Source organism: Palaemon carinicauda, chromosome 10 (assembly GCF_036898095.1).
Source record: "Palaemon carinicauda isolate YSFRI2023 chromosome 10, ASM3689809v2, whole genome shotgun sequence".
Classification (NCBI taxonomy): Eukaryota; Metazoa; Arthropoda; class Malacostraca; order Decapoda; family Palaemonidae; genus Palaemon; species Palaemon carinicauda.
In genome coordinates, this window is record NC_090734.1 from 113,726,869 (window position 1) to 113,754,441 (window position 27,573).

At 39.3% G+C, this 27,573-nt stretch overlaps 1 protein-coding gene across 1 annotated transcript in view; it reads left to right on the top strand.

Moving 5' to 3' along the window:
- The window catches only part of ais (aramis), a 111,372-nt gene that overhangs the window by 54,939 nt on the left and 28,860 nt on the right, over window positions 1-27,573 (top strand). The window contains exons 6-10 of the mRNA XM_068381690.1: window positions 1,469-1,583; window positions 8,315-8,418; window positions 11,867-11,942; window positions 20,474-20,677; window positions 21,062-21,152. Of these exons, the coding sequence (XP_068237791.1) occupies window positions 1,469-1,583; window positions 8,315-8,418; window positions 11,867-11,942; window positions 20,474-20,677; window positions 21,062-21,152 (590 nt within the window). The remainder of the gene's footprint in view (window positions 1-1,468; window positions 1,584-8,314; window positions 8,419-11,866; window positions 11,943-20,473; window positions 20,678-21,061; window positions 21,153-27,573) is intronic.

A 27,573-nucleotide genomic window follows, 5' to 3' on the forward strand; every position in this document is an offset into this window, starting at 1 on the left:
GTGCAACACCTGCTCATTCTCACGAACTGACTTACTGTGCCTCTCTTATGCACAGCTGAGAGCCATCTACCTCGCAAGGTAGCTTGTGAGAGACAGCTGTGCACACCTTTCAACCACTCACCTTTGGTGAGCCTTGATCCATTGCACAATCGCTTACAGGTAGCTGCGCAGCCCCTAGTAAACTATCATCCATTTCTACACTAGGGGGGTTATGTGCAAACCAGTTTCGTGGCCTCTGGCTCTTCCCCAGCAGGCTCGCGCTCCATTTCAGGAGTTAGCAGGCCATCCATAAACCGCCTATACCAGAGTTGTTTTGTGAGGCAGAGGCTATCCTGCAGGAGATCCTTAAAAGCAGCCGCTGCCATCTTCTCTGTTTCTCACAATACGTTATTAGACCTAGTTGTGACTGTTCCTGGGAAGGTATGTGTCTCTCAGTAATCCTCAGGCTTCCTCTGACCCACGATTCCATCGCTATTAGGACGTTGGCTGTCTCTGTGTATGTACACAAACCTGTTATTTATACATAGCCTATGGCAATCACAGTTAAGTTCACACGGGTCGTCAACCTGCTGGTATTGACAATCCACTGATTTACGAGGTGTTAGGATGCTCATCCTTCACATTATTGTCCTTGGATGCAGTGATATCGGGTTGAAAAGTTTCACCCAGTTTAAGGGACTTCCTTCCACTGAAGAGTGAGTCTCCTGTGTAAAGAATGTAAGGTTTGTATTTTGTTAGGAACAAATGATGAATGTAGAAGTAATTTGTATTTTTCCTAACAATACAAACCTGTAATTGTTTGCACATACATGTACTTTACCCGCCATCACCTAACCCCAGGGGATAGTACTATCTGCAAAGTTAAGAAGATAAGAATGAGTGCTATACCCCACTACCACTGGTAACAACTGAAATGGTTTTTAACACCTCGTTTATAGTTTTATAGCCGTATACCAGCTTGCTCTGAATTTTTCTATGTAAAGAACCACAGGTTTATATTATTAGGAAAAATACGAATTATTTCCAAGTTTGTCATTTATTTAGGTTTATGTACTTTTAAGAATAAAATCTAGTATTTTTAAAGAAAGAGTTTGGTATTTGGTAATTCTTACAGTTTTGCTGAAGAAAATTGTTTATATTAAAATGGTTGGCTCAACTGCCAATAGAACAAAATAATTAGCTTGATGAGTATGTCCTAGTTTGAACTGGCAATTATATTGGCAATACTAAAGTAAATTAATGCAACAGTTTTATTAGTTTTGTGTTGATTTTTAAAGAAAGAGTTTGGTATTTGGTAATTCTTACAGTTTTGCCGAAGAAAATTGTTTATATTAAAATGGTTGGCTCAACTGCCAATAGAACAAAATAATTAGCTTGATGAGTATGTCCTAGTTTGAACTGGCAATTATATTGGCAATACTAAAGTAAATTAACGCAACAGTTTTATTAGTTTTGTGTTGATTTTCAGGAAAGACAGCAGCATTCCTTCTACCCATACTCCATCAGCTACGAGGACCTCGTAAGAAAGGCTTTCGAGCCGTGCTCTTAGCTCCAACTCGTGAATTAGCCAAGCAAACACATAGGTATGTGTTGTTTGAACTGACTGTTTATATATTTGGAATAATGTTTAGTTAAACAGGGAAAAATTATTTAAGTCAGTAGTTTGATTGACAATATTTTCATTTTTAAATATTTAACTTAGCCGGTGAATATATAATAGCTGCTACTCAGCGGCTCGACAGAAAACACACTCAAAAACTCGCGAGCGATCGCTATGAAGGTTGCGGGTGTGCCCACCAGCGCCACTATCGGCCAGATACCACTCTTGCATGTAAACAAACCCTTCAATTCTTCTCTGTCGACCTTGACGACAAGACGTATCAATACTCGCTGTAGAACCTGGAGTTTTCTCAACATTTTTGGTGAAGTACTTCATTTTGGTTTGAGCTTTCGCAGTGCAGGTGTTTTATCTTCATCTTAAATCTTGAACTCGTTTTTGGATAGATTTAATTTTTGATGACAAGAGAGAGAGTATGGACTTTCTTTGACTTTTTAATGGCCGACCCTTCCCTTAGACGGAAGTGTGTTTTAGGCTTTTAGCAATTATCTTATCACGTTATAAATTAATTATAGATTTTCCTCTATATATTTTATATCTCAACCGCCTTTATTAGGCCTCTTCGATTAGCTTTCCATTTATAATAAACATCAAAATAAATTTTAATGATTTGTTTATATGCGACCTTTCCTGAGAGTAGGCGGTCCTAACTTGGAAACCAAGTTAAACAACGTTGAGCCCTTTTCAATCGTAAATAACTTTTACAGAGCTAATGATTTAAAACTTATTAAATGAAATTTTTTTTAGTAAATATTTTATGAAAGTTTTTTTCTTTGAATAGTCTTCGTACTGTTTCAAAGATGAACTAACGTTTAGTTTATTTATGCTACGCAGTTTGCGCTCTATCGTTACGATATAGAGAGAGTATCACGGTTTCACTTTGCAGAAAGAGTAAATCGATTCTGACGTTTTGTTCATTTTTCTTTCAAAGCTTAAATGTTTTAAATACTATTTTAAAGGAACTTTTTAATTGAAAAACCTTTCAGTTTTTTCCTTTGGTCAAATAACCTGTTTATTGACGAAATGTAAGTGGGCTCTTCTCTTCGGGCGAAATCAAGAGAGAGAGAGAGAGAGAGAGAGAGAGAGAGAGATAGAGACGGAGAGAGAGAGAGGAGAGAGAACGTTCCGATCTTTATTCTCGTCCCAAGCGAGTAACGTTGTTCTCGAGTCAGCTTTTTACTCTCGTCCCTAGTCTCTGTACGGGGAGAAAGGATAAAACGTTTTTAGTTTTTATTCTCGTCCCAAGGCACTGTACGGTGAGAGATTGAAAACGTAGTTTTGAATGAACTAGTGTTTAGTCTCCTTCCCAGCCACTGATATTTTTATCTTAAAATATGTTTACTGTTTTTTTGCTTGTTTTAATGTGCTTACATTATACGACTGATTTCGCAATTATAACCTTTTGATGAGGGTAGAATTGCGTGCTTCAGGTAGAAATCAGTTTTATTCATACATAATGTGAATTGTTAAAAAATTCGATTTCAGTGAAATAAGTGCAAAACAGAAAATCGTAGTGATAAAGTGATATTGCGCAAAGTGTTATCAGTGTTGCGACCGAGGGTTCGTCTGTTCGTGCCTGTTGTTCGCCTAGTCCGGGACCTCTTGCAAGCTCCCAAGCCCAGGGGAGAAGTAATGTCGTACGACTTATGGGTTCGAGAGGCCTTGATCAGCGAACAGACGTTCCCTCTATGGTATCAGGCGTATCTCACCAAGATCGCCCCTACCATTAGACGAGAGAGACGATTTTCTCCTCGTCATCCGAAGGCTTTTCGCATAAGAAACCGTGGAACAAGGTTTCGAGGCCCTTTAAGCGAAAGTCAGTCCTTTCAGGACAGGTCCAGCGTCCTGGTTTTAACTATTAGGACAGCTCTGACACTATGCAGTCATCGGAAGACTGCTCGCCGCCTAAACAAAAACGTAACACAGGCTCCGAGAGTCTTTTTGTAGGCAAGGTTTTGCAGTCACAGACGTTACCCTCGTCTCTTACCGCAACCATTCCCGTTGTTCCTAAATGAGTTGTACGGCAAGACATGCAGAATAAGCTTGCCTCTCTTATGGAAGACTATTCTGCCGATAAGGTTCACGTTGATCCTAGCCGTTTATCTCATCGAGATCCTGGCCTTCAGCCACCCAAACGAACCTTTGTGCGTCCTGTTGACGTTGGCGTAGCTAAGTCACATCAGTCACGATATGTAGAGCCTCACTCGATGCGGTCACGTGTTGGCTTTCAGCCGCATTTGGATGTTAGGCTGCTTCCTAATGCTCCTGTTGACATTCAGGACGTTCGCCAACCAGCGGAGTTGACTTGTTTTGACGCTGAGCGTCAACTACCGCAGTCTAGAGTTGTTTTGACTGCTCAGACTAGGCAGTCAAAACAGTCTCGAGTGGACGCCCAGCGTCCTCCCGCACCTGTTGTTGTTGACAGTTCACAGACTGTTAAGCAGTTATATGACGTTGCGTCCTGGTCCGCTACTAATGCACCAGTGCGTGTGGACTCTGCTTGTCAAGCATTGCCACCACGGCAGGTCTCTCCCTTGCTTGAGACTCGGCTATTGTCGGACAAGATTCCTTCAGATGAGGAAGTTGCTGTTCCCCCTCCTACTGATATTCCCTTGAGGACTCTGTCAGACGGAGAGGAGCCTAAAGCTGCTTAGCTCTCTATGGACTTTAAATAAATCATACTGATTTTTAAGGATCTTTGTCCGGATCTTTTTGTAACTGCTGCTCCTCGTTCGCCTAAACGTCAGAGTTTACACTAGGCCTAGCTACTTCGAAGCCGTTGTTTTTATAAGCTAGTGCTCTCTAGCTCTTCTAAGAGAGCTTTACGTTTGCTAGGCAACTGGTTTATCACCAGGAGGAGTTTGGGGGAGACAGCCTTTGCTTTCCCTACTTTTAAGCTGGCTTATAGAGCGAGAGTCTGATATGACACTCATAGACTCTCCCTGGCGCCTTGCCATGAGATGCTCCTAGATTTTATGGTCGACTTCAGAGCTAGACCATCTCCTGTGAGGAGTCTTTTTTCGACCGTTTTGAAGTTTTGCTGTTCAATTATGTCATGCATAAACGAGGCTTTCAGGGATGGCTCCAATGATCTGATAGCCACGTTCTCTGCAGGAACAGGTTCCTCAGGGATGGCTCCAATGATCTGGCAGCCATGTTCACTGCAGGAGTACGTAAGAGGCAAGTGTGCTCAATGTGTTCATTGTCAAGACAAACTTCACGATGAAGTCTACCAGGCTGTCTTGACAGCATTAATGGAAGGCGGCTGGATGGTCTCTCTCGACCTTCAGGAGGCATACTTCCACATTCCTATACACCCGGATTCCCAATCGTTTCTGAGGTTTGTTTACAGGAATGTGGGGTACCAGTTTCGAGCCCTGTGCTTTGGCCTCAGTCCTGCTCCTCTCGTGTTTACAAGGCTCATGAGGAATGTGGCAAAATCCCTCCATCTATCGGGGATCCGAGCCTCCCTGTACTTGGACGACTGGCTTCTCAGAGCATCGTCCAGTCTTCGCTGTCTGCAGGATCTACATTGGACGTTGAGTCTGGCCAGGGAGTTGGGACTTTTGGTCAACCTAAAAGTCCCTACTGATCCCATCCCAGATTCTATATTTGGGGATGGAGATTCGCAGTCCAGTTTTTTTCGGGCTTTTCCGTCTGCCACCGATTAGAACAAGCCCTGCTCGAAGTCCAACTAATGCTGAAAAGATAACGTTTGTTCAGTCAGGAGTTGGAACAGTCTCGTAGGGACTCTCTCATCCCTGGAGCAGTTTGTCTCACTAGGGAGACTACACCTTCTGCCTCTCCGGTTCCATCTAGCCTCTCACTAGAACTAGGACAAGACGTTAGAGACGGTATCATTCCCAGTCTCCGAACCAGTGAAGGCATGCCCTAAATGGTGGGACAGCAATATCAGTCTGAGAGAGGGACTATCCCTAGCAGTCAAGAACCCAAACCACTCGTTGTTCTCCGACGCGTCGGATTTGGGTTGGGGTTGCGACCCTGGACGGTCGGGAATGCTCGGGTCTGTGGACCTCAAGTCAGAAGAGCATGCACATCAACGGCAAGGAGCTATTAGCAGTCCACTTGGCCTTGATGATATTCGAAAGCTTCTTCGAAACTAAGTGGTAGAGGTCAACTCAGACAACACCACAGCTTTGGCGTACATCTCCAAGCAAGGAGGCACACACTCCTTCACGCTGCTCGAGATCGCAAGGGACCTTCTCTTATGGTCAAGAATTCGAGGCATCTCCCTGTTGACGAGATTCATCCAGGGGGACTTGAACGTCTTGGCAGACTGTCTCAGTCGGAGGGGTCAGGTGATACCCACGGAATGGACCCTCCACAAGGACGTGGGCAAGAGTCTTTGGGCTACTTGGGGTCAACCCACCATAGACCTCTTTGCCTCCTCGTTGACCAAAAGGTTACCAATCTATTGCTCTCCAGTCCTAGATACAGAAGCAATCTACATAGACGCATTTCTACTGGATTGGTCTTTTCTGGACTTATATGCATTCCCACCATTCAAGATAGTCAACAAGGTACTGCAGAAGTTCGCCTCTCACGAAGGGACAAGGTTGACGTTGGTTGCTACCCTCTGGCCCGCGAGAGAGTGGTTCACCGAGGTACTTCAATGGCTGGTAGACTTTCCAAGAAGTCTTCCTCTAAGGGTAGATCTGTTACGTCAGCCCCACGTAAAGAATGTCCATCAAAGCCTCCCCGCTCTTCGTCTGACTTCCTTCAGACTATCGAAAGACTCTCAAGAGCTCGAGGCTTTTCGAAGGAGGCAGCCAGTGCGATTGCAAGAGCTAGGAGAGCTTCTACCATTAGAGTATACCAGTCGAAGTGAGAAGTCTTTCGAGACTGGTGCAAGTCAGCATCTGTGTCCTCGTCCAGTACCTCTGTAGCCCAAATCGCAGATTTTCTTTTACATCTGAGAAAGGTTCGCTCCCTTTCAGCTCCCACGATTAAGGGCTACAGGAGCATGTTGGCTTCGGTCTTTCGACATAGAGGCTTAGATCTTTCCAACAATAAAGATCTCCAAGATCTCCTTAAGTCTTTCGAGACCTCTAAGGAACGTCGTTTGGCAACTCCTGGATGGAACTTAGACGTGGTCCTAAGGTTCCTCATGTCAGACAGGTTTGAGCCATTACATTCAGCCTCCCTGAAGGATCTCACCCTCAAGACACTTTTCCTAGTGTGCTTGGCTTCGGCTAAAAGGGTCAGTGAACTTCATGCCTTCAGTAAGAACATCGGCTTTTCTACAGAAAAAAGCCACTTGTTCACTTCAACTTGGTTTCCTGGCCAAAAATGAACTGCCTTCTCGTCCTTGGCCTAAATCTTTTGATATTCCTTGCTTATCAGAGATCGTAGGCAACGAACTGGAAAGAGTATTATGTCCTGTTAGAGCTCTTAAGTTCTACTTAGCTCGTACTAAGTCATTATGAGGTAAATCTGAGGCATTATGGTGCTCAGTTAAGAAACCTTCATTGCCTATGTCAAAGAATGCTTTGTCATATTTTATCAGATTTTTTTTAATACGAGAAGCTCATTCTCACTTGAATGAGAAAGACCGATGTTTGCTTAAGGTTAAGACGCACGAAGTTAGAGATATAGCAACCTCCGTGGCCTTTAAGCAAAATAAATCTCTGCAAAGTATTATGGACGCGACTTTTTGGAGAAGCAAGTCAGTGTTCGCGTCATTTTACTTAAAAGATGTCCAGACTCTTTACGAGGACTGCTACACACTGGGTCCATTCGTTGCAGCGAGTGCAGTAGTGGGTGAGGGTTCTACCACTACATTACCCTAATTCCAATATCCTTTTTAATCTGTCTCTTGAAATGTTTTTAATATTGTTTTTTGGGTTGTACGGAAGGCTAAGAAGCCTTTCGCATCCTGGTTGATTTGGCGGGTGGTCAAAGTCATTTCTTGAGAGCGCCCAGATTAGGGGTTTGATGAAGTCCTGTTGTATGGGTTGCAGCCCTTAATACTTCAGCTCCTGGGAGTCTTTCAGCATCCTAAGAGGATCGCTGGGCTTCGTGAGGAAGACAGACTTATAAGGCAGAGTAATCGTCTAAGTCAACTTCCTTACCAGGTACCTATATATTTTGGTTTTGTTATATTGATAACTGTCAAAAACTCTTAGCTTATACGCTGTAAACTTAATTAACTCTGGTCTCTACTCACCGCCTTGGGGGTGAATCAGCTATTATATATTCACCTGCTAAGTTAAACATTTAAAAATGATATTTTAATTATAAAATAAATTTTTGAATATACTTACCCGGTGAATATATAAATTAAAGGCCCTCCCTTCCTCCCCAATAGAGACGCAGCGGGACGAGAAGAATTGAAGGGTTTGTTTACATGCAAGAGTGGTATCTGGCCGATAGTGGCGCTGGTGGGCACACCCGCACCCTTCATAGCGATCGCTCGCGAGTTTTTGAGTGTGTTTTCTGTCGAGCCGCTGAGTAGCAGCTATTATATATTCACCGGGTAAGTATATTCAAAAATTTATTTTATAATTAAAATATCATTTTATAGAATTTTGTGTACTGTACTGGTAATATGAAGCACTAATGTTACCAAATAAAGGGTCTTTCATATAATTATGTGTGGTATTATTACTGTATTCTGAAATATGCATTATACCATACAGTTTTCTAGATATGTTCTTAGCTACCTACAACTTTCAGAGAGTGTGTTCGGTTGTCGGAGGGCCTGGGATTTCGAGCTCACATCATAAGTAATGTTAATCGCGCAAAGCTGAAATTTGGTCCTAATTCTTCCAAAAAATTTGGTAGGTTGTGTTTGTATTAGTAGCTTTATGGTAGAAATTTACCAATTAATCCTGCAAGACACACATAGACATTTTCCTTTTGAGAAAGGGTTTGCAGTCCTTTCAGCTTCCACTTGAAATAATTGTCCGTTAAACATTTCATACATAAGTAAATAGCACATGATTAAGAAAATGTACTGATACATAATTATTCTGAAACTTAATTGCTCAAATTATATAAAGTGCCGTATTTTATTGGGCATTATGGTAATTTCATTTGTCATAATTATGAGTAATGTTCACGTTGCCCTTTTTTATTCATGGCTTCGTAAAAGGCTCTTGGCAAAGTTATCCTTTTTTTAAAAACTCACGGCTATTTTTTTTTTACTGTAAACAGCTATGAATTAATTGCAGTAATCTTGTGGAATTTAGCCCTTCTAGGTTACTTATTTTTTCTGTGAGTGGTGTTATAATTCTTGTTATTTATTTGCCCTTTAGTATTTTTCATAGATTTAGAAATTTTAACTTGAGCATTACTTTAAAATTTGGAAGGCATTAGATATTGGCCTGTATCATCTTTGCCAGCCTTTGGAGGGTTAAGAAACAGAAGTTATAGATTAGGTTAAACAACTGTACTTGATGACCATGTACTGATTCTATCATTTAGTATTCCCTTTAGCAAATTCCAGAGAACTAGTTTTTCTCTCTATTCTGATATACTCATCTTGTGTTTGTAATTCGTCTATGGCACAAAATTATTGCACAGATGTTCTTGAAAGTAGCTCATCTGTCAGTCTGGCCCTGACTCAAAAGGTGAAGTTTGTGTTCAGATAACATATGCAGTAGATTCTCAGATCATAACAAAGATCCATTCCTATAACATTTTGTAACTCTAGTATTGATGTGAGTTGGAACACACCTAAGTACAGTATTGTACGTAAGTACAAAAATCACCAAAAATACACATGGAGGACATGAATATACTTTAGAGTGATAAAATGAAAAAAAAAAATAATGCAATTCCTTTATGGGAGCTGCATTGTATCCATGAAACGTTTCAAGTCGAAAATTTTGTAACCCCAGGATCTACTGTATTGTGTACATCACTCTATCCTTGCATCCATATATATCATGCATACTCCACGAATGAATATTTTTCAGGTGACACCAATGACCAAAGCTGTACCATCAACCTTAAAATGAATAGCTGGCCTTGAAGACATTCTTGTTTCAAAAACACTATCTTTTGGGAAAATTGTCCTAAGACCTTAGTTTTTACAATAACCTAAATGGTGTTTGCTTTAACTTTTCATTAAAGAGAAAGATTTTAGAGAGAATTTAAGTCATTCATTGTTAGAAGACACTTATTTATTGAGCAATGTACTGTATACTGTATTCTCAGATTGCATTTTACTCTTTATGGGTGTTTGAGCAATGGACTTTTTTATTTAAGGAAATTGCTTTGCTTCTAAATGGTTCTGTCACTATTTATCAGAATCCTGATTTCTACAAGAGCATTTGGTATTGTTATATTGTTTTTTCTTCTTATAATTGATATGTTTATTTTGCTTCTGAAGGATTTATAGTCAGCCCTCAGTCTTTGTGGCAGTTAAGTAACAGAGACATCTGTAAAAAGTGAAAATCCTCTTATGATTGGTGTCCTTGTGTCCATGAACTCTAACTCCCCTAACCAACTAACCAATCCCTACATGCAGTCGCCTAACACCACAAGTAACACATTGCATTGTTCTCAAGTGGTCCACCAATTGTATTGTAGGATTTATTACAGTAATTGTATAATAAAGTACAGGGTATTTTGAAAACTTGCACACACTATTTACATCCTTACTTTAATAAATAACTGGGTCACCAATAACACTAAATAAATTACTACTAAATTTCCTTCTATTCTCTTCTCAATCCTATATCCTTAGGATTTAACTCTTCAATTCTATTACTAAGTTTAATGTTACCGTATATATAATTTAGTTATGATTATTTTTTATTTTAATATGATTTCTCTGTACCCTCTCTTACATTAAATTTTGATCTATTATCCCTTTAAATTATTTTCCTTCCTTTCATAGTTTTAATGTGATTATTTTTGGCTTATTATTGCCTTTTAATAATATTTGATTTTTCCCTGCATAATGAATTATAGTCATTTTAGTTTAAATTACTAGAATGAAAAACAAGACTTGAATCCACATTTGGTAAAATATCATATTTTATCTTCCATTTTTCCTTCGTTTCTGTTATTCACTTAGTTTTATTGTTCTGAGTTATTATCCTTATTTATTTTCATTTCTTATTATTTCCCATAATATTTTTATGAGTTAAATCTATTTAAGGCAGATCATATGCACAAATTTACAGCATAAAACATGGATATTCTTTTCTGTATCTGAGAGTAGCTCTACTAAGAGGAGAAACGTCTGGCTCATTCTGTACAGTATTTTGATATGCTCCTCTCAAAGCTTTCATCTATTGGTTTATTTTATCAAGAAATTATTTTCCTCTATTTCTTTTATTTTTTAAGGGAAATTTTTTAACTATTTGTTTTAAAGAGATCATGAAATATATTTCACTCTACTTTTCATTCCCTTTCAATTTGTGAAAAAGCAGCAGTCAAAATAAATAAAAAGGTTTGACAGCCTTGATTTACAAGGTAACTGAACTGGCAGCAAGTAAAGGGAACTTTCATTTCCTGTTTGACTGATATTTCATAATAAATATTCAAAATTGAGTTTAGAATAATTGAACAAATATCATATCATCATGTGATGGTAATTCTAAAAAGTTTTATTATAAAAAGAAAGTATTTTTTTGATTAATAAAATTAAGTTACCAGTTATTGTGAATTATGTATAAATTCTAATTTCCATATTTTTCTTCATTTAGATAGCAATTCTTTCAATAGAAAAGTATTCAAGCTTACAATAGTTAAATAACGATAATCCAATTTCAAAATTTTTACCTTTTTTCATTGCAAGAGAAAGAGAGAGAATCTATTCTTATAACTGTAATGCAAATTTTTATTTTTCCTCTGGCATTTTGTAATACATATCAAATATTACTTGAATATACTGTATGTATGAACCTCTTGATTTTTATTATTAGAATTTCTCTGCAAAGGGTTTATCACTGAATAGTTTACATGTGTTAGCTATAAAGTTAGCATGTGTATTTGTTTGTATTTTATTGTGTTGTGGAGGGAGGGAAAGAGCGCAAAGGCCAGATGCAAAAAACTGCGGGTGGTTTGAAAATGCCTGGCTGCAAGCTGCAGTACTAACTACAAGTAAACAAAACTTTATTTAAATATACTGATCTCTAAATCATGAATAATCAAAACTGCGAGGACAGAGGCCGGACTGTATTCATGCGTACTTTTTAATTGCGGCAAAGAACCTTTCAATCTCTGATATTCTAACTCAACATTCTAACTTTAAAAAAATTAATAATTTTTCAGATATTCTTGTAACGACCCCTAATCGCTTAGTATTCCTCCTCCAAGATGGAGATACTCCAAGTATTGATCTGTCAAGGTGAGTGCATCCTTCTACCTTTGATATTTTATGGTCATGAGAGTGTAAGTGCTATTTTCGCTTCTAAGATAAGTTGTGATATTCATGAAAATCAAAGAAATAAATTTTACTCGGAAAGCACTTTACTGTATATATATAATTTTAAGCCTACAACTTAAAGAGTTAATGACAGCATTTACCGTATTTCCCGTGTCATAAGACGCTACAAGTGGTAAGACACACCCTTATATTAGCAAAGTAGTTTTTGGAAAAAAAGAAAAAAAATGGAAGATTTTACAAGCTATCTAGTCACCAACTCATGTGATTTTTGTCTGGCGCAGTAAGTTTTTATGTTTTGGGTGTATTATGAAATATTAATTAGCGGCATGCCGGTTATCCCAATTTTATTATATATTCATATAAAAACCCACTAAACCAGTTGTAGTTGCCACCACAACTACACATTTGTTGTTAAAAGTGTTATTTACATGAAAGCAGTGTTGCCAAATGTTCTTAATCAAATTTTGATAAAGAAGTAAAATTCCGGTAATAACTATAAAATCCTCATATAGCCTGCATATTTTCACACAAAATTAATTATTGATTAAAGAAGTCTAGAAATTTCTCTAGGTAAAATATTTTTGTAACTATATGTGATAGTTTAGGTCCAGTTACATTTCTACTAACTTGGTAACCCTGCGCTCAACTAACAGTGAGATGTTTTTTCCAAGGACGTGTTCAGCAACTGTCTGTCTGTATTATTTTGGAACTCGGGCAACAAAGACATCAAATTATTGCTTGATTACAAAATATTAACAAAATATTAGAAAATAGATAAATACTGCATAGACAACTAATATGTCATAGTGTTGTCTGCTGGGAGACCACTAGTTGGCATGTTTGCTTGTAGAAGGGGGTGGGCAAGTCATCAGCTGATTACCAAAATAAACAAATAAATTTCTACTGTACTTCATTAAACAAAGTGCAATATTAAAATACATTTAATTATTACATATGAATGATAATGGTACAGTAGTTCTATATTTTATGTATGGTTAGTGTGGGTGCTTGTATGTCATTAGTTGTGGGTTTGAGGGCTGTCAAACTCCCCTATACAACTTTATCTTAGTGTTATGACGCAGGGTGATTTTTGGGGAAATTTTTCAGAAAAAAAAGTGCGTCTTTTGACACGAGAAATACGGTAATTGGATGTTGATGCTCAAACAAGTTTATTTGTTCCTACACTAATACAAAACCTTATCCTTATTAGGAGTATGATTTCAGCTTGTGGAATTCGGCTATTAGAAAATTAATGGGGTGTGGCGGGGAAAGCTGTGCCCCCTCACCAGCACACACAGATCTCATTTTGACTTCAGCCACCGAGGGGTACAGACGTACTCATTATTATTATTATTTTTATTATTATTATTATTATTATTATTATTATTATGATTATTATTATTATTATCAGTTATTATTATTATTATTATTGTTATTATTATTTTTACTAGCTAAGCTGCAACCCTAGTTGGAAAAGCAAGATGCTATAAGCCAAGGGCTCCAACAGGGAAAAATAGCCCAGCGAGGAAAGGAAATAAGGAAATAAATAAACAATAAAAGAAGTAATGAAAAATTAAAATAAAATATTTTAAAAACATTAACAACATTAAAACATATGTGATATATAAACTGGGAGTTTGAACTTTAGAGGTTTTAGTGATTCAACTACCTGATTAGGAAGATCATTCCACAACTTGGACACAGCTGGAATAAAACTTATAGAGTACACTGTATTATTGAGCTTCATGATGGAGAAGTCCTGATTATTAGAATTAACTGCATACCTAGTATTGTGAACAGGATGGAACTGTCCGGGAAGATCTGAATGTAAAGGATGGTCAGAATTATAAAAAATCTTATGCAACATGTATAATGAAGTAATTGACCGATGGTGCCAGTGAATAATATCTAGATCAGGAATAAGAAATTTAATAGACTGCAAGTTCCTGTCTAACAAATTAAGATGAGAATCAGCAGCGGATGGCAAGACAGGAGGTCAATACTTGAAATGATAAAATGGAAGAAGTAAAACACTTCTTCAGAATAGGTTGATCATCAAAAATCTTGAAAGATTTTCTCAATAAGCCAATTTTTTATGCAATTGAAGAAGACACAAACCTATTGTGTTTCTAAAAAGTAGATTGAATTTGGCTATTACTTTGGCTATTTATTTTCTTATGCAATTGAAGAAGACACAGACCTAATGTGTCTCTAAAAAGTAAATTGAATTTGGCTTTAACTTTGGCTATTTGTCTTTTTTTTTTTTTTTTGATGATGGAGAAACCATGAGCAGACATGGTTTCATGCTCTGGAGTTGCCGGACGAAAGTGCAGCACCTATATGGGCAGGGTTAATGTGTATCACCATTTTATGTGTCTTTTGCAAAGGGCATGATTATTCGCAGTCTTCCCCCTGCAAGGAGTACAGAATTTGGCCATGAGAGCAGTGGGTGGAATATGGGAAGAAAAAGGATCTTCCTCAAAATCTAAGAAATCCTTGGGCCCTCTTCCTACTTCTTCCGATAATCTGACCTGTAACCCTATTCCGTCTCCCTCTATCAGGTGATGAAGAAGGATGGTGGCAATAGTGATATTGCCCAAGGGCCAATAAAAAAAGAATCTGTGATAACACCCCCTGCAGGTAAGGAAGCAATACTGTATTTTGCATTTCTCCACTTAGTAAGCCACCAGCAATTCCTCAAAACGTTAAGGAAAGGCCTATGCGGACACTGACTTTTCATTAGGCCTAGAAGACGTCCAATTGACGCATAAATCGCTACAAGCCCTGAGTAATAAACAGGGATCTTCTCTACCTGCTGAGCAGACAGAAATATCTGATGAAGAACCACCCTCCTTGTCGCTTGTCTCAGGATTGCAGACAACGGAGATACCGATGACAACAACTTCAAAGGAAAGCAACCTCGTATCCCTTCTGCAAATAGTCTGATCTGTTTGATTTCTTTGTGGAGATTTCACTTGTCTCTTCAGTGAATACGAAGGAATACAATGCAAAACTTCGGGAGCACGCACAACCATTTCATGCATCCAAACAAGCTGGCACTCAATCTTTGGACAGAGTTTACCAACCATTGGAAACTCTCTCGTGCTCACCCTGAAGGAAGAGCTTATCACACTCACTTATAAGATCATGTTCATCACACGCGTTGATAGGTGCTTTCATCGCAATTACCTATATAAATGTTATCATGCTCCCCTTTACAAATGCGCTCTCCAGAACACGAGGTACATCATGCACAAAGAAGGCACTCAGTAGTTCATGTGTCTCAATTGCACGAATCGCACTCTCCAGAAAACTGGGAACGCTCTCAAAGGTTAGTGCACCATCGCCAGTGAGTGTGTGATGTGATCAACAATTGTGATTTATGTGTGAATTCTCTTTACGAGCATTGTATTTGTCGTTCGCCAATTCTTTGTAGCGGAGAAGGCATCTGGAGGCTGGAGACTGGTCATCAACCTCTCCCCTTTGAACAGGTTTGTCTTGATGACCCCTGTCCAAGATGGATACGGGGAACACCTTACAATTGGCAATAAGTAGGAACGACTTCATGCTGACCCCGAATCTGGAGGATGCATACTTTCAGATCCCAGTACATCTGTCCAGCAGGAAGTTCCTCCGCTTCATCCTCTGGGGTACAGTTTTCCAATTCAATTTCCTGTGCTTTGTACTGTCGACTGCCCCCTTAGGTGTTCACAAGAATCTTCGAACATGTTACAGCTTGGTCTCATGCTAGTGGCATTCGTCTGATAAGATATCTGATACTGTCCCCCTACCAACGTCAGCTTCTCCAGCATAGAGATATTGCTCTTCATGACTACTTATATAAAAGTAAAGTTGGGATGCACACCTGAGGAACAAGATAGCCTTAGGCTGTTGATCCGAGGACAAAAGATTATTTCTCATAATTTCATTAGAATTGAAAGCAGTGATCCTCTTGCTGTAGGCAGGGTACACTCAGGCATACTATGCTATTTCTTCACTGGGCTATTTTCCCTGTTGGAGACCTTGGGCTTATAGCATCCTGCTTTTCTAACTAGGGCTGTAGCTTAGCTGGTGATAATAATGGATTCTTTTCAACAACAGCTGATAAGTCACTCTGTAACATTAATGAGCAACAACACCACCGTTGTAGTGGTTAACAGACTGCTACAGGCAAAAACTTGCAGACGATCTCATTCCGCCACCATACAATATATAAACAGTGGCCGCAGACGTATCCATCAGGGAAAAGAAATCAAAATTTCATAGGCATGGGGCACTCTCCCCCTTTTTAATTCTGGGCAAAGGAGACCCAACTACAAAAGAGGTTCAAGTGGAATTTGTTTAAATGTGTCAGCTCTGGTGAGGCTTGCTTCAGGTTAAATCTTGTTTATACTAGCCTATGAAAATAATTTAGTATTTTAAATAATTTAGTATTTTAAATTTACTATACTATAAATACTGAGGAATGGGTAAACTTATGAATGGAAAAATATATAAGAATAAAAAGAAATTATTTCAAAAGGAAAAAATTAAGAGGAAAACAATGTCCCATAAATTAAAAAGAAAGAAATAAATACTGCCTACATATTTGGCATACAACTAAAATTATGAATAGGCTTATATGATAATAACCCACTTAGTGGCTGCAACCTCACCATCTTTGTGAGCTAAGGATGTGTTATTTTGGGAAGCCATCAGCAGCTATTGCCTGGCCCTCCTTGGTTCTGGCTTGGATGGAGAAGGGGCTTGAGGTCTGATCTTATGTATACCGTGTATACTCGCGTAACATGCGAGTTTTGAAGACTAATTTGGAAGCTAAATTCAAGGGAGTTGCATCATACATGAGATATAAAATTAGCATATGCACTCTTGGACTAGGCTACATTGTTGTTCAAACTGCATATCCATTTACTGGGGTAAAAAAAAATACAACCATATTTGAAATAGACCAGATTTTAATTAAACTGATGTAATACTTAATTGTATCCAATAATAATGCATGTAATATTCATATTTTAGTATCGTATCCATGCGAATTATAATCTTTTCCATTGTTTAAGGTTGAAAGTTAATCGACACTCCTGGACACTTTCTGAATCAGCTGATTAAGGCAGACCACTGAAGAATATTTCATATTTCCTAAAAGAAACAATGATTACTTGATCTATTATTTTCCAAATAGCATACCAATTTCAATAGTTTCATTTGAAATACTGCTCTCATATTTTATTTACTGTCGAGATAACCGAAGTTTCGTTCATGTTGCCAATGTTCGACATTTCATTGTTTTTTTTTTTAATTTAGCGCTGTGGTGTTTGATTATAAATCTTAACAAACTACGTATATCGTGTTATAACAAAACTATATTCTCTGTTTTCAGATACTGTAAAATATCTTCAAAATTAGGCATTTACATTATATTATGCGATTTGCAAATTCATATGTTCCACGAAATTTCTCTTTTGTTTCCTCCAGTTTTGGACACAGCTTTCTCCGATTCCAAACAGAATAGCGTTTATGAATATCATTTGTTTTCTTGCCTTCATATACAGCATGTTCGTTTATATTTGGCAGTATATTTTCTTGATCTTTTCTCTATAGTGAATAAGGGTTTAATGTGAAATGTCATTCATATGCTACATTGATTACTATTGTACGATATCGATATACAAACAAAACAGCTGCTATCTGATTTGAGTGTTCATAACAAAACGTTTTTTTTTTTCGGATGTCATTGTGGCTGCATGCTTTAATTTAACGCAATGAATATAACGTTACTAGCAGTACTTTTAACCTTCCTTTAATTTTTTAACCCATTGAAGTAGAAGAGGGAATAAAGAAATGGAGTAACAATATTAGGCTGTTATTACTTAGTTTCTCATAAAGTTACTCACATGGTACATGAGGTATATGATAAAATCATATTTTATTGGTTAAAATTTTGGAGTCGCACAATATGCGAGATCGGCTGTTACACAACTATATACGGTATTTGGTTAGTCTCTTGGGCATTGTTGTCCTGTTTGCTAGGACAATGTCACTGTCCCTTGCTTCTTCATTCATGAGTGACTTAAATATGTTGCTAAACTATGCAACATATATAAACATTCAAGTGACATATAAATGTTCAAAGAAATGTCACAAATATTTTGGGCTCTCATAGACTCAGTACTCAAAGATATTACCAAATTCTCACCACTGATTTGACCTTTTTATTCACCAGAGCCAACAATACTTTAGTAAGGAAATTGTATTTTGAGTAAATATTCCAAGATCACTGTAAACTTGATTTTGGGGTTTGAATAGGTTCCATGATAGGTCAGCACATCTTGTGTTTATGTGAGATATAGAATCCTTTTTTCATAAATTGTTTACTGCCACACTGTGTCACTTAGGAGGCCTTTAGACTCGCTTTGTTCTAAAGGAGAGGCATCAAATGCCAGTGTTACTCAGACATGAAGCATACAAGTTACAATCGTATGCGCAGGTTAGGGGTTCTATACATTCAAGACTATAATACTAGGATTAGCTTATACCATGAGCCCTACAGAGAGTAGGATATTGAGCCAGTCTGAAAAGGAAATAATTTTGAAATTATTTAAACATAAGTTTTAGGGTTGGGTGAGTTACCATAAATATTGCACAAAATTATATCATAAATGCAATTTGTATCTTCCCCAAATTAACCTGATTATTTCTACACCATAGTGGCCTATGTCAACAAGCAAGTAGGCACTGTTTCACAGCTCCTATCTAAGTTGGGGAAACAGGCTTACTCCTGGGCTCTGGATATCTGGGTGGAGCTGTCAGCAAGATTCATATCAGGCAAGAGGAATGTAATTGCGACAAGCTCAGTCACCAGGGGCAAGTGGTAGGAGTGGAGCGGTCACTCCAGCCTATAGTAGGAAAGAGGCTGCAGACCTTGTGAGGTTTCCCATCGATAGACCTGTTTGCCACAAAGCTCAACAACAAACTTCAGGTATTCAACAATTTTGGTCCCACCATTGGCTCTAGAGAATGCCTTCCAAAACCAGTGAGACAGCCTCAACGCTTGAGTTTTTCCACTGTTTTGCCTGGTTCAAATGGTAATCAAGAGAATGCTGATTACACCAGATGTTGGCATGGCATGGCTGATGCTCCTATCAGAAGTTCTTTCCCTATAGCCCAGTCTGCTTTGCCAGCCTTACATGCAGAGATTTCACAGCTCACTGACATCCCTGCCTCTTCGCAGATGGAGACTATCCAGCATCTCTTCCGAGAGAGAGGCTTTTTATAAGGCTGCAAAGGATATGTCTGGATATCCCTGGAAATCCTGTGCAGATGGGTATCAGTAAAAGTAGGCCCTTTTTCTGCAATTGGTTCTGTGGAAAGGGTAATTCTCTGGTCTGAGCCTTTCTGCAATTGATTGCTAATTTGCTCGTCTATATTCGCTGGGAGAGGCTCCTTTCTGTCCCAGCAGTGAATAGCTATTGCTCAGCCTGGGAATTGTTCATGCTCATGAGGAGCTTCAAACAATCTTGCCCACCTGGGAACTCAGACCACCTGTGTGGGATGTAACCAGAGTCCTTAGGTGCCTAAGAAGAGCACCATATGAGCCACTACGATAATTTTTGGGTTAGGACCTCACTCTAAAAACTGGTTTTATCTTAGTGTTAGCCTTGGTGAAGAGAGTTGACAATCTTTATGGTGTTTCCTGTGTATAACATTCGAAAGGATGGAGAAAGGTGTCTCAACCTTTGTCCCAGAGTTCGTGGCGAAAACCCAAAACCCTGCAGTCGAGATCTCTAGGTTTGAGTCTTTCTCCATCTCTTCCCTTCGGAATGAAACCGAAAGTCAGAATTATAGGCTTCTTTTTCCTGTTAGGAGTTAGGGCATTTAGACACTACTTGAAGGGAAGTCAGGAGACAAATTTAAAATCCCGTTATTAGTGCTTGCAGGATTAAAATGATTTTGAAGAACGCCGTTTCCTTCTGGCTTTGAGAAACAACGAAAAGGTCGTATCCCTTAACTGAAAATCCTAATGATTCAACTCTAATCTGATCCTATGATGTCAGAAGATTTGGCTCGATGCTTGCTTTTAAGAAAAACCTGTCAGTGGTGCAAGTATTAAAGGCTGGAGTCTGGAAATGTCAGAGAACCTTTACAGCACACTATCTACAGGAGTTTAACCACAGGTATTAAGACACATTTTCAGTTGGACTTGTTATAGCTGCTCAATAGGTTGTGTAACATACCTGGCTCCTTATGGGACAAGAATCTGCTTGTCTAAGATAATAGCCACAACGTTAGACTAGGATAGGAAGTAGTGTTTGGCACTTTTTCCTCTTTTCCTTTCCCCCTCTTGGGGTTAAGTGCAAGTAAGCCACAACTCACCTCATTAAAATTCTGAAACCCAAATTGTATCCAGTCTAAAATTATACTCCTATTAAAGGACTCGGGTTTGTATATTTAGGAAAAATACAAATTACCTCTAAAATTTGTTATATTTCCAGTGTCGAATGGCTTGTGATTGATGAAAGTGATCGGCTGTTTGAAGGTGGTCTTGGCGGTTTCCGTGATCAATTGGCCATTATTTATCGAGCCTGTGGGAATCCAAACATTAAACGTGCACTTTTCTCAGCAACTTTTGCCTATGAAGTGCAGCAGTGGTGTAAATTAAATTTGAACAATGTTGCCATGGTGTCAATTGGTGCTAGGTAAGTTGCATTTTGTACAGTATACTGCTTTTAGGTGTATGTCTTGCATTTTAATGTTTTATGAGACTTTATGCTGAGATTATTTTTGAATTTATATGAAAAGCAGCACATCTGATTTTAGTGCCTTATTCACATTAACTTCCCTGATATAGCGAAAGTAAGTTCACCCTATTCTGTTATATTTACCGAGAGAGGTAATTATTAGACTTTTATTAGTTTTCTGAAAGTTAATTACCTAAATTTGCATGCATTTGGTTCTTTACACACGACTGTAGTTTGTTCTTGTGATAATGAGAACTGTGTATTTTTAATGATTGATATATATTTTCAACTACATAGTTAATGGTGATGTACATGATTTTTAAAGTACTTTGATAATTTCAGAAATACAGCCTCTTCAGATGTTAAGCAGGAACTGCTATTTTGTGGGGCTGAACATGGTAAATTGGTTGCTCTTCGTGAAATCCTAAGAAAGGTTAGCAACATCGGCTTAGAATCTTTAGGTTTTGTTTTGCATTAATGTATGGTAAATAATTTTGATTCACTTACAGAAGTTTTACTTTGTTTGCTTCTGTTCTTTATTACATTGGAATGTTCTTACATTTGCCTTGGAAATTTTGAATGTCATGTTTTACCTTCTCTTCATGAATAGATTTGATATTGATAAGAGACTTCCATAATTAAGGCTATGGTTTTTTAATACTATGAAAGCAAAGAAAATCATAACACTATGAATGTAAAGAAAAAACAGATGTGTCAATTCTTATATCATTCATCTTGTAAGTGGAATGTGCTTTTTTTAACTCCCGGGTGATGACGGCCTTCAGAAAATCGCTGTCAGGCTTGCGGTGAGCAATGACCCCATGAATCAACCTACTTACATTGACTGAAAATTGCATTGGAAAGCCAAATAGATTTTGTATTTAGCACTTATGGTTATGTAACATCAATGTGAGTTATCAAATTCTCAGAGGTTAATGTAAGCCTTACATTTTAAAGACTGTACAGTATCGCCTCCAGCCATACATACTGTAGTTTTCTTTTGTTTACCTTTCAGTTGTCCATTTGTAATCTTCCAGCCTAAGTATCATGAAGCCAGTCCTAATAAAGTTTTGAAATTTGATTAATTAGTCTGGTTAAACAACATTTTAAATATTAAACTTAGCTGGTGAATATATAATAGCTGACGTCTCCGACGGCTCGACAGATTCCAAAAACTCGCGAGCGATCGCCGTGAAGGTTGCGGGTGTGACCACCAGCGCCGACTATCGGCCAGATACCGCATATACTTGTCAATTTCCCCAGTTCTTCTCTGTCGGTCTTGTCGACAAGTTGGTTCCGCTCGCTTTATGACCTCGAGTTTTCGACCGAATTGGTGAAGTACTTGGTTTTGGTTTTATTGCTTTCGCCGTGTTGGATTATTCAATACTATCTTCAAAAGAAATGCTTTTGAAAGGAGAGGAAAAGTGTTTTGCCCTTGCTTTTTTTTTAATCTCTGGTTTTTCCATAGAGAATAGATGGCCGACCCTTCCCTCAGTGTACGGAAGTGTGTTAAAGGCTTTTAGTAATTATTTTATCACTTTATAAATTATTGTTGATATTTATAGATTTACCTCTATATATTTTATATCTCACCCGCCTTTATTAGGCCTCTTCGATTAGCTTTCTATTTATACTAAACATCAAGATAAATTTTATGTTTTTGTTTATATGCAGCCTTTACCTATAATTTGTAGGCGGTCCTAACTTGGAAAACGAAATTAAACAACGTTGAGCCCATTCAACTTTTATTTTTGTTTAGTTTAAAACAGTTGCTCTGTAAGAGTAATGAAATGAATATTTTTTAGAAAATATTTTAAGAAATATATTCTTTGAATAGTCTTCGTGCTGTTTTTTCAAAGATGAACTAACGTTTGGTTTATTTATGCTACGCAGTTTGCGCTCTATCGTTACGATAGAGAAAGAGAGAATCACGGTTTCACTTTGCAGAAAGAGTAAATCGATTTTGACGTTTTGTTCATTCTTCCTTCAAACTGAAGTGTTTTAGATACTAATTTAAAGGAACTTGTTAATTTTCAATTTCTTAGTCCTTTCAGTTTTTTCCTTTAGTCAAATAACCTGTTATTGACGAAGGGTGAGTGGGCCATTCTCTTGCGAGTGACAAGAGAGAGAGAGAGAGAAAGAGACGGAGAGAGAGAGAGAGAGAACGATCCGATCTTTATTCTCATCCCAAGTCTCTGTACAAGGAGTTTGGGAGCGAGTAACGTTGTTCTCGATTCAGTTTTTTTTTACTCTCGTCCCAAGTCTCTGTACGGGGAGAGAGGGTAAAACGTTTTAGTTTTTATTCTCATCCCAAGGCACTGTACGGTGAGAGATTGAAAACGTAGTCCTTAGTGAACTAGTGTTTAGTCTCCTCCCCAGTCACTGATCTTTTTAACTTTATATATTTCCGTTTTATTCGATATATATGTATATGTTTATTGATTTTTGCATGTGTGTTTCATTTTGTACTAATGTGCTTACATTATACGACTCATTTCGCAATTCTAACCTTTTGATGTAAGGGAGAATTGCGTGCTTCAGGTAGAAATCAGTTTTATTCATGTTTAATGTGAAATTATTGAAAAATACGATATCAGTGAAGTAAGTGCAAAAAACATGTTCTGTGTTGCGGAGGGTTTGTTTGTTCGTGCTTGTCACTTGCCTAGTCCGAGACCTCTTTCAGGCTCCCCTGCACCAGGGAGAAGGAATGTCGTAGGACCTAAGGGAGTGAGGAGTGTAAACCAACGAACAGACGTTCCCTCAAAGGTATCAGACGTTGCTCGGCAAGCACGTCCTTGCCATAAGACAGGAGAGACGAAGTTTCTCCTCGTCTTCCGATGATTCGTCTCTTTAAAAGCCTGGGCGTAAAGTTTCGAGACGGTTGAAACATTTATTAGTTCCTTCAGAACAAGTTCAACGTCCTAGCTGTAGTCATAATAAGAGTCCCGTTCATAGCGATGATGTTCATGTACAGACGTTTCTGCCACAGACTCGACGTGACGTTGAGCGGTAGACACCGTAGACACAACGTGACATCGAGTGTCAGTCACCGTAGTCTCGATATAGCATCGATCAGCAGTCACTGCTGTTTACTACGTGACGTTTGAACGTCAGCCACTGCAGTCACAGGTTGATCCGAAGTTAGATATGCTGTTAAAGCTTTCTTCTTCAATAGAAGCTTTCGATCCTGTTCCTGTGCGAAAGGATCCTTTGCTTTTTGTACGTCACGGTTCTGGGATACGTGATTCGGGTCTTCAACCTTCTAGACGAGCTTTGTTACGCCACGCTGACGTTATCTCTAGTGACAGCTTTGCTGTTAAGCGAGATGCGGAGCATAAATCTCGATGTAACTTTGATCGCTTTGAACGCCAGCCACCGCAGTCACAGCGTGACGTTGAGATGCAGACACCGCAGACACGACGTGACGTTGAGCGGTAGACATCGTAGACATGACGTGACGTCGAGGGTCAGTCATCATAGTCACGATATAGCATCGAACAGCAGTCACCGCTGTTACTACGGGACGTTTGAACGTCAGTTACTTCTGTCACGACGTGTAGTAGAATAACATTCTCTGCAGTCACAACGTGACATCGACCCTCCAACTTTAACTTCTGTTCATATACAAGTTGATGTAGCCTGTCAGGCTTTTCCTTCACGTCATTCTGAATATAAATCTCCTTCTCGCAAGACTTTAGATTTATCAGATGATGTGCCTTCTGAAGAAGTAGATGACCCCCTTTCAACTAATGTACCTTTGGGGAGTCATTCAGAAGAGGAGTAACCTAGGGTGGTCCAACAATCCCTTGTATTTTAATTATGAATTTCTTTAGTGAAATTTTGTCCTAGACTTTCTTCGACGCCTACTTTTACAAAGTCAGTTCTCTCTTGTTCTTCCAAGAGGGCCATGCTCTTACTGGGAGACTGGTTGGAATCCAGGAGAAGTTTAGGAAAGTCTGCTTTTGCTTTTCCTCCTTCTTAATTAGCTTCCCGCTCGGGCATCTGGTGTGACACAGGAGAAGCTCGAGGAGAAGTTCTCGGCTTGGGAGTACCTGCCTCTGCCCAGGGAGACTTCTTAAGCCTTGTGGACTCTCCTCGTTGTCTAGCCATGAGACGCTCCAAGATTTTATGGTCGGCTTCAGAGCTAGACCATCTCCTGTTAGGAGTTTTTTTTCGAGCGTTTGAAGTTTTTATTTGTCGGATTGGTCCCTGGGAGCCTTAAGTAAGAAGGTCTCTCCAGCTGTCAATGTATTGCTGTACAATTATGTCATGCATGAACAAGGCTATCAGGGATGGCTCCAATGATCTGGCAGCCACGTTCACTGCAGGAACAAGGCTATCAGGGATGGCTCCAATGATCTGGCAGCCACGTTCACTGCAGGAGTACTTGAGATGTAAGTGCGCTCAATGTGTTCATTGTCAAGACAAACTTCACGATGAAGACTACCAAATCTGTCTTGGCAGCAGTGAGGGAAGGCGACTGGATGGTCTCTCTCGACCTTCAGGATGCATACTTCCACATCCCGATTCATCCAAACTTTCAACAACATCTGAGGTTTGTGGACGGGAAAGTAATGTACCAATTTCGAGCACTGTACTTCGGCCTCATTCCTGCTCCTCTTGTTTTTACAAGGCCCTTGCAAAATGTAGCAAGCTTTCTACATTTTTTGAGGATTCAGAGCCTCCTTTTATTTTGACGACTGGCTAATCAGGGCGTCGTCATTAAATCGCTGTCTGGAGAGCCTCTAATGGACATTAGACCTAACCAAGGAGCTAGGTCTCATAGTGAACGTAGAGAAGTCGTAACTTACAGTACCCCTCCCAGACTATTCTTTATTTGGGAATGGAGATACAGTGTCTGATTTTTCGGGCCTTTTCGTCTCCCACAAGAATGAAACAAGCTCTGTTAAAAGTCCTTCACTTGTAAGAGAAAAACAGTTGCTCTGTAAGAGTTTGAACTAGCCTCGTGGGAACTCTTTCATCGCTGGAGTAGTTTATCTCTCTGGGGAGACTCAACCTTTGCCCTCTCCAATTTCACCTAAACCATTGGAACAAGGAGAAGGGCTTAGAGAGTATCTCTTTCCCAATCTCCAACTCAGTCTAGACATGTCTGACTTGGTGGGACAGCAACATCAGACTTCAAGAAGGTCTTTCTCTTACGATCAAGAACCCAAACCATGTGTTGTATTCAGATGCATCGGATTTGGGTTAGGGAGCTCCACTGGACAGTCTGGAATGCTCGGGTCTTTGGTCCACGGATCAGAAGGAACTCCATTTAAGGCAAGTAACATCCCTCCTTTGGCGAGATTTGTGCAAGGAAAAATGAATGTCTTGGCGGACTGCCTCAGCAGAAGAGGACAAGTCATCTCCATGGAGTGGACGTTGCACAAGACTGTGTGCGAGAAGCTATGGATGACATGGGGTCAACCCACCATAGATCTTTTTGCGACTTCACTGACAAAGAGGCTCTCGACTTACTGCTTTCCAGTTCCGGATCCAGAGGCAGCCCACATAGACGCTTTCCTGCTGGACTGGTCTCACCTGGACGTTTATGCCTTTCCACCTTTCAAGATCCTAAACAAGGTGCTGCAGAAGTTCACCTCTCACGAAGGGACCAGGTTGATGTTGGTTGCTCCACGCTGGCCCGCGAGAGAGTGGTTCACAGAGGTACTTCTATGGCTGGTAGACGTTCCAAGAAGTCTGCCGTTGCGGATGGATCTCTTGCGACAGCCTCACGTAAAGAGATTTCATCAAAGCCTCCCCACGCTTCGTCTAACTGCCTTCAGACTATCGAAAGACTCTCTTGAGCTCGAGGGTTTTCGAAGGAGGCAGCTAGAGCGATCGCGAGGGCTAGAAGATCCTCTACCATCAGGATCTATCAGTCGAAATGGGAGGTATTTAGAGACTGGTGCAAGTCCTCCTCTATTTCCTCTTCCAAGTGCCTCTGTAGCGCAGATTGCGGATTTTCTGCTTTATCTGAGAAACGGTCGCTCCCTCTCTGCATCCACCATTAAAGGCTACAGAAGCATGTTAGCTTCTGTTTTCAGGCATAGGGGTTTGGATCTTTCTAATAACAAAGATCTCCAAGACCTGCTTAAGTCTTTCGAGACTTCGAAGGAGCGTCATATTTCGACTCCTGCTTGGAACTTGGATGTGGTCCTACGGTTCCTTATGCCAAACAGGTTTGAACCATTAAATTCAGCCTCCCTGACGGATCTTACCCTCAAGACACTTTTTTTTGGTGTGCTCGGCTTCGGCTAAAAGGGTTAGTGAGATACATGCTTTTAGCAAGAACATCGGCTTCTCCACTAATAAAGCAGTATGCGCTCTTCAACTTGGTTTTTTGGCCAAGAATGGACTTCCGTCTCGTCCTTGGCCTAAATCATTTGATATCCCCAGTCTTTCTGAGATTGTGGGGAATGAAGTTGAAAGAGTGCTGTGCCCCGTTAGAGCTCTTAAATTTTATTTATCCAGAGCTAAACCGCTACGAGGTTGTTCAGAGGCTTTATGGTGCTCCGTTAAAAAGCCCTCTTTGCCCATGTCTAAGAATGCGTGGTCTTATTTTATTAGACTTTTGATTCTGGAGGCACACTCTCATTTAAGTGAGAAGGATCGTAATTTACTTAAAGTCAAGGCTCATGAAGTCAGAGCGATAGCAACTTCAGTAGCGTTTAAGCAAAATAGATCCATTAAAAGTATTATGGACGCGACCTTTTGGAGAGGCAAGTCGGTATTCGCTTCATATTACTTGAAAGATGTCCAGACTCTTTATGAGGACTGCTACACACTGGGACCATTCGTAGCAGCGAGTGCAGTAGTGGGTGAAGGCTTTACCACTACATTCCCTTAATCCC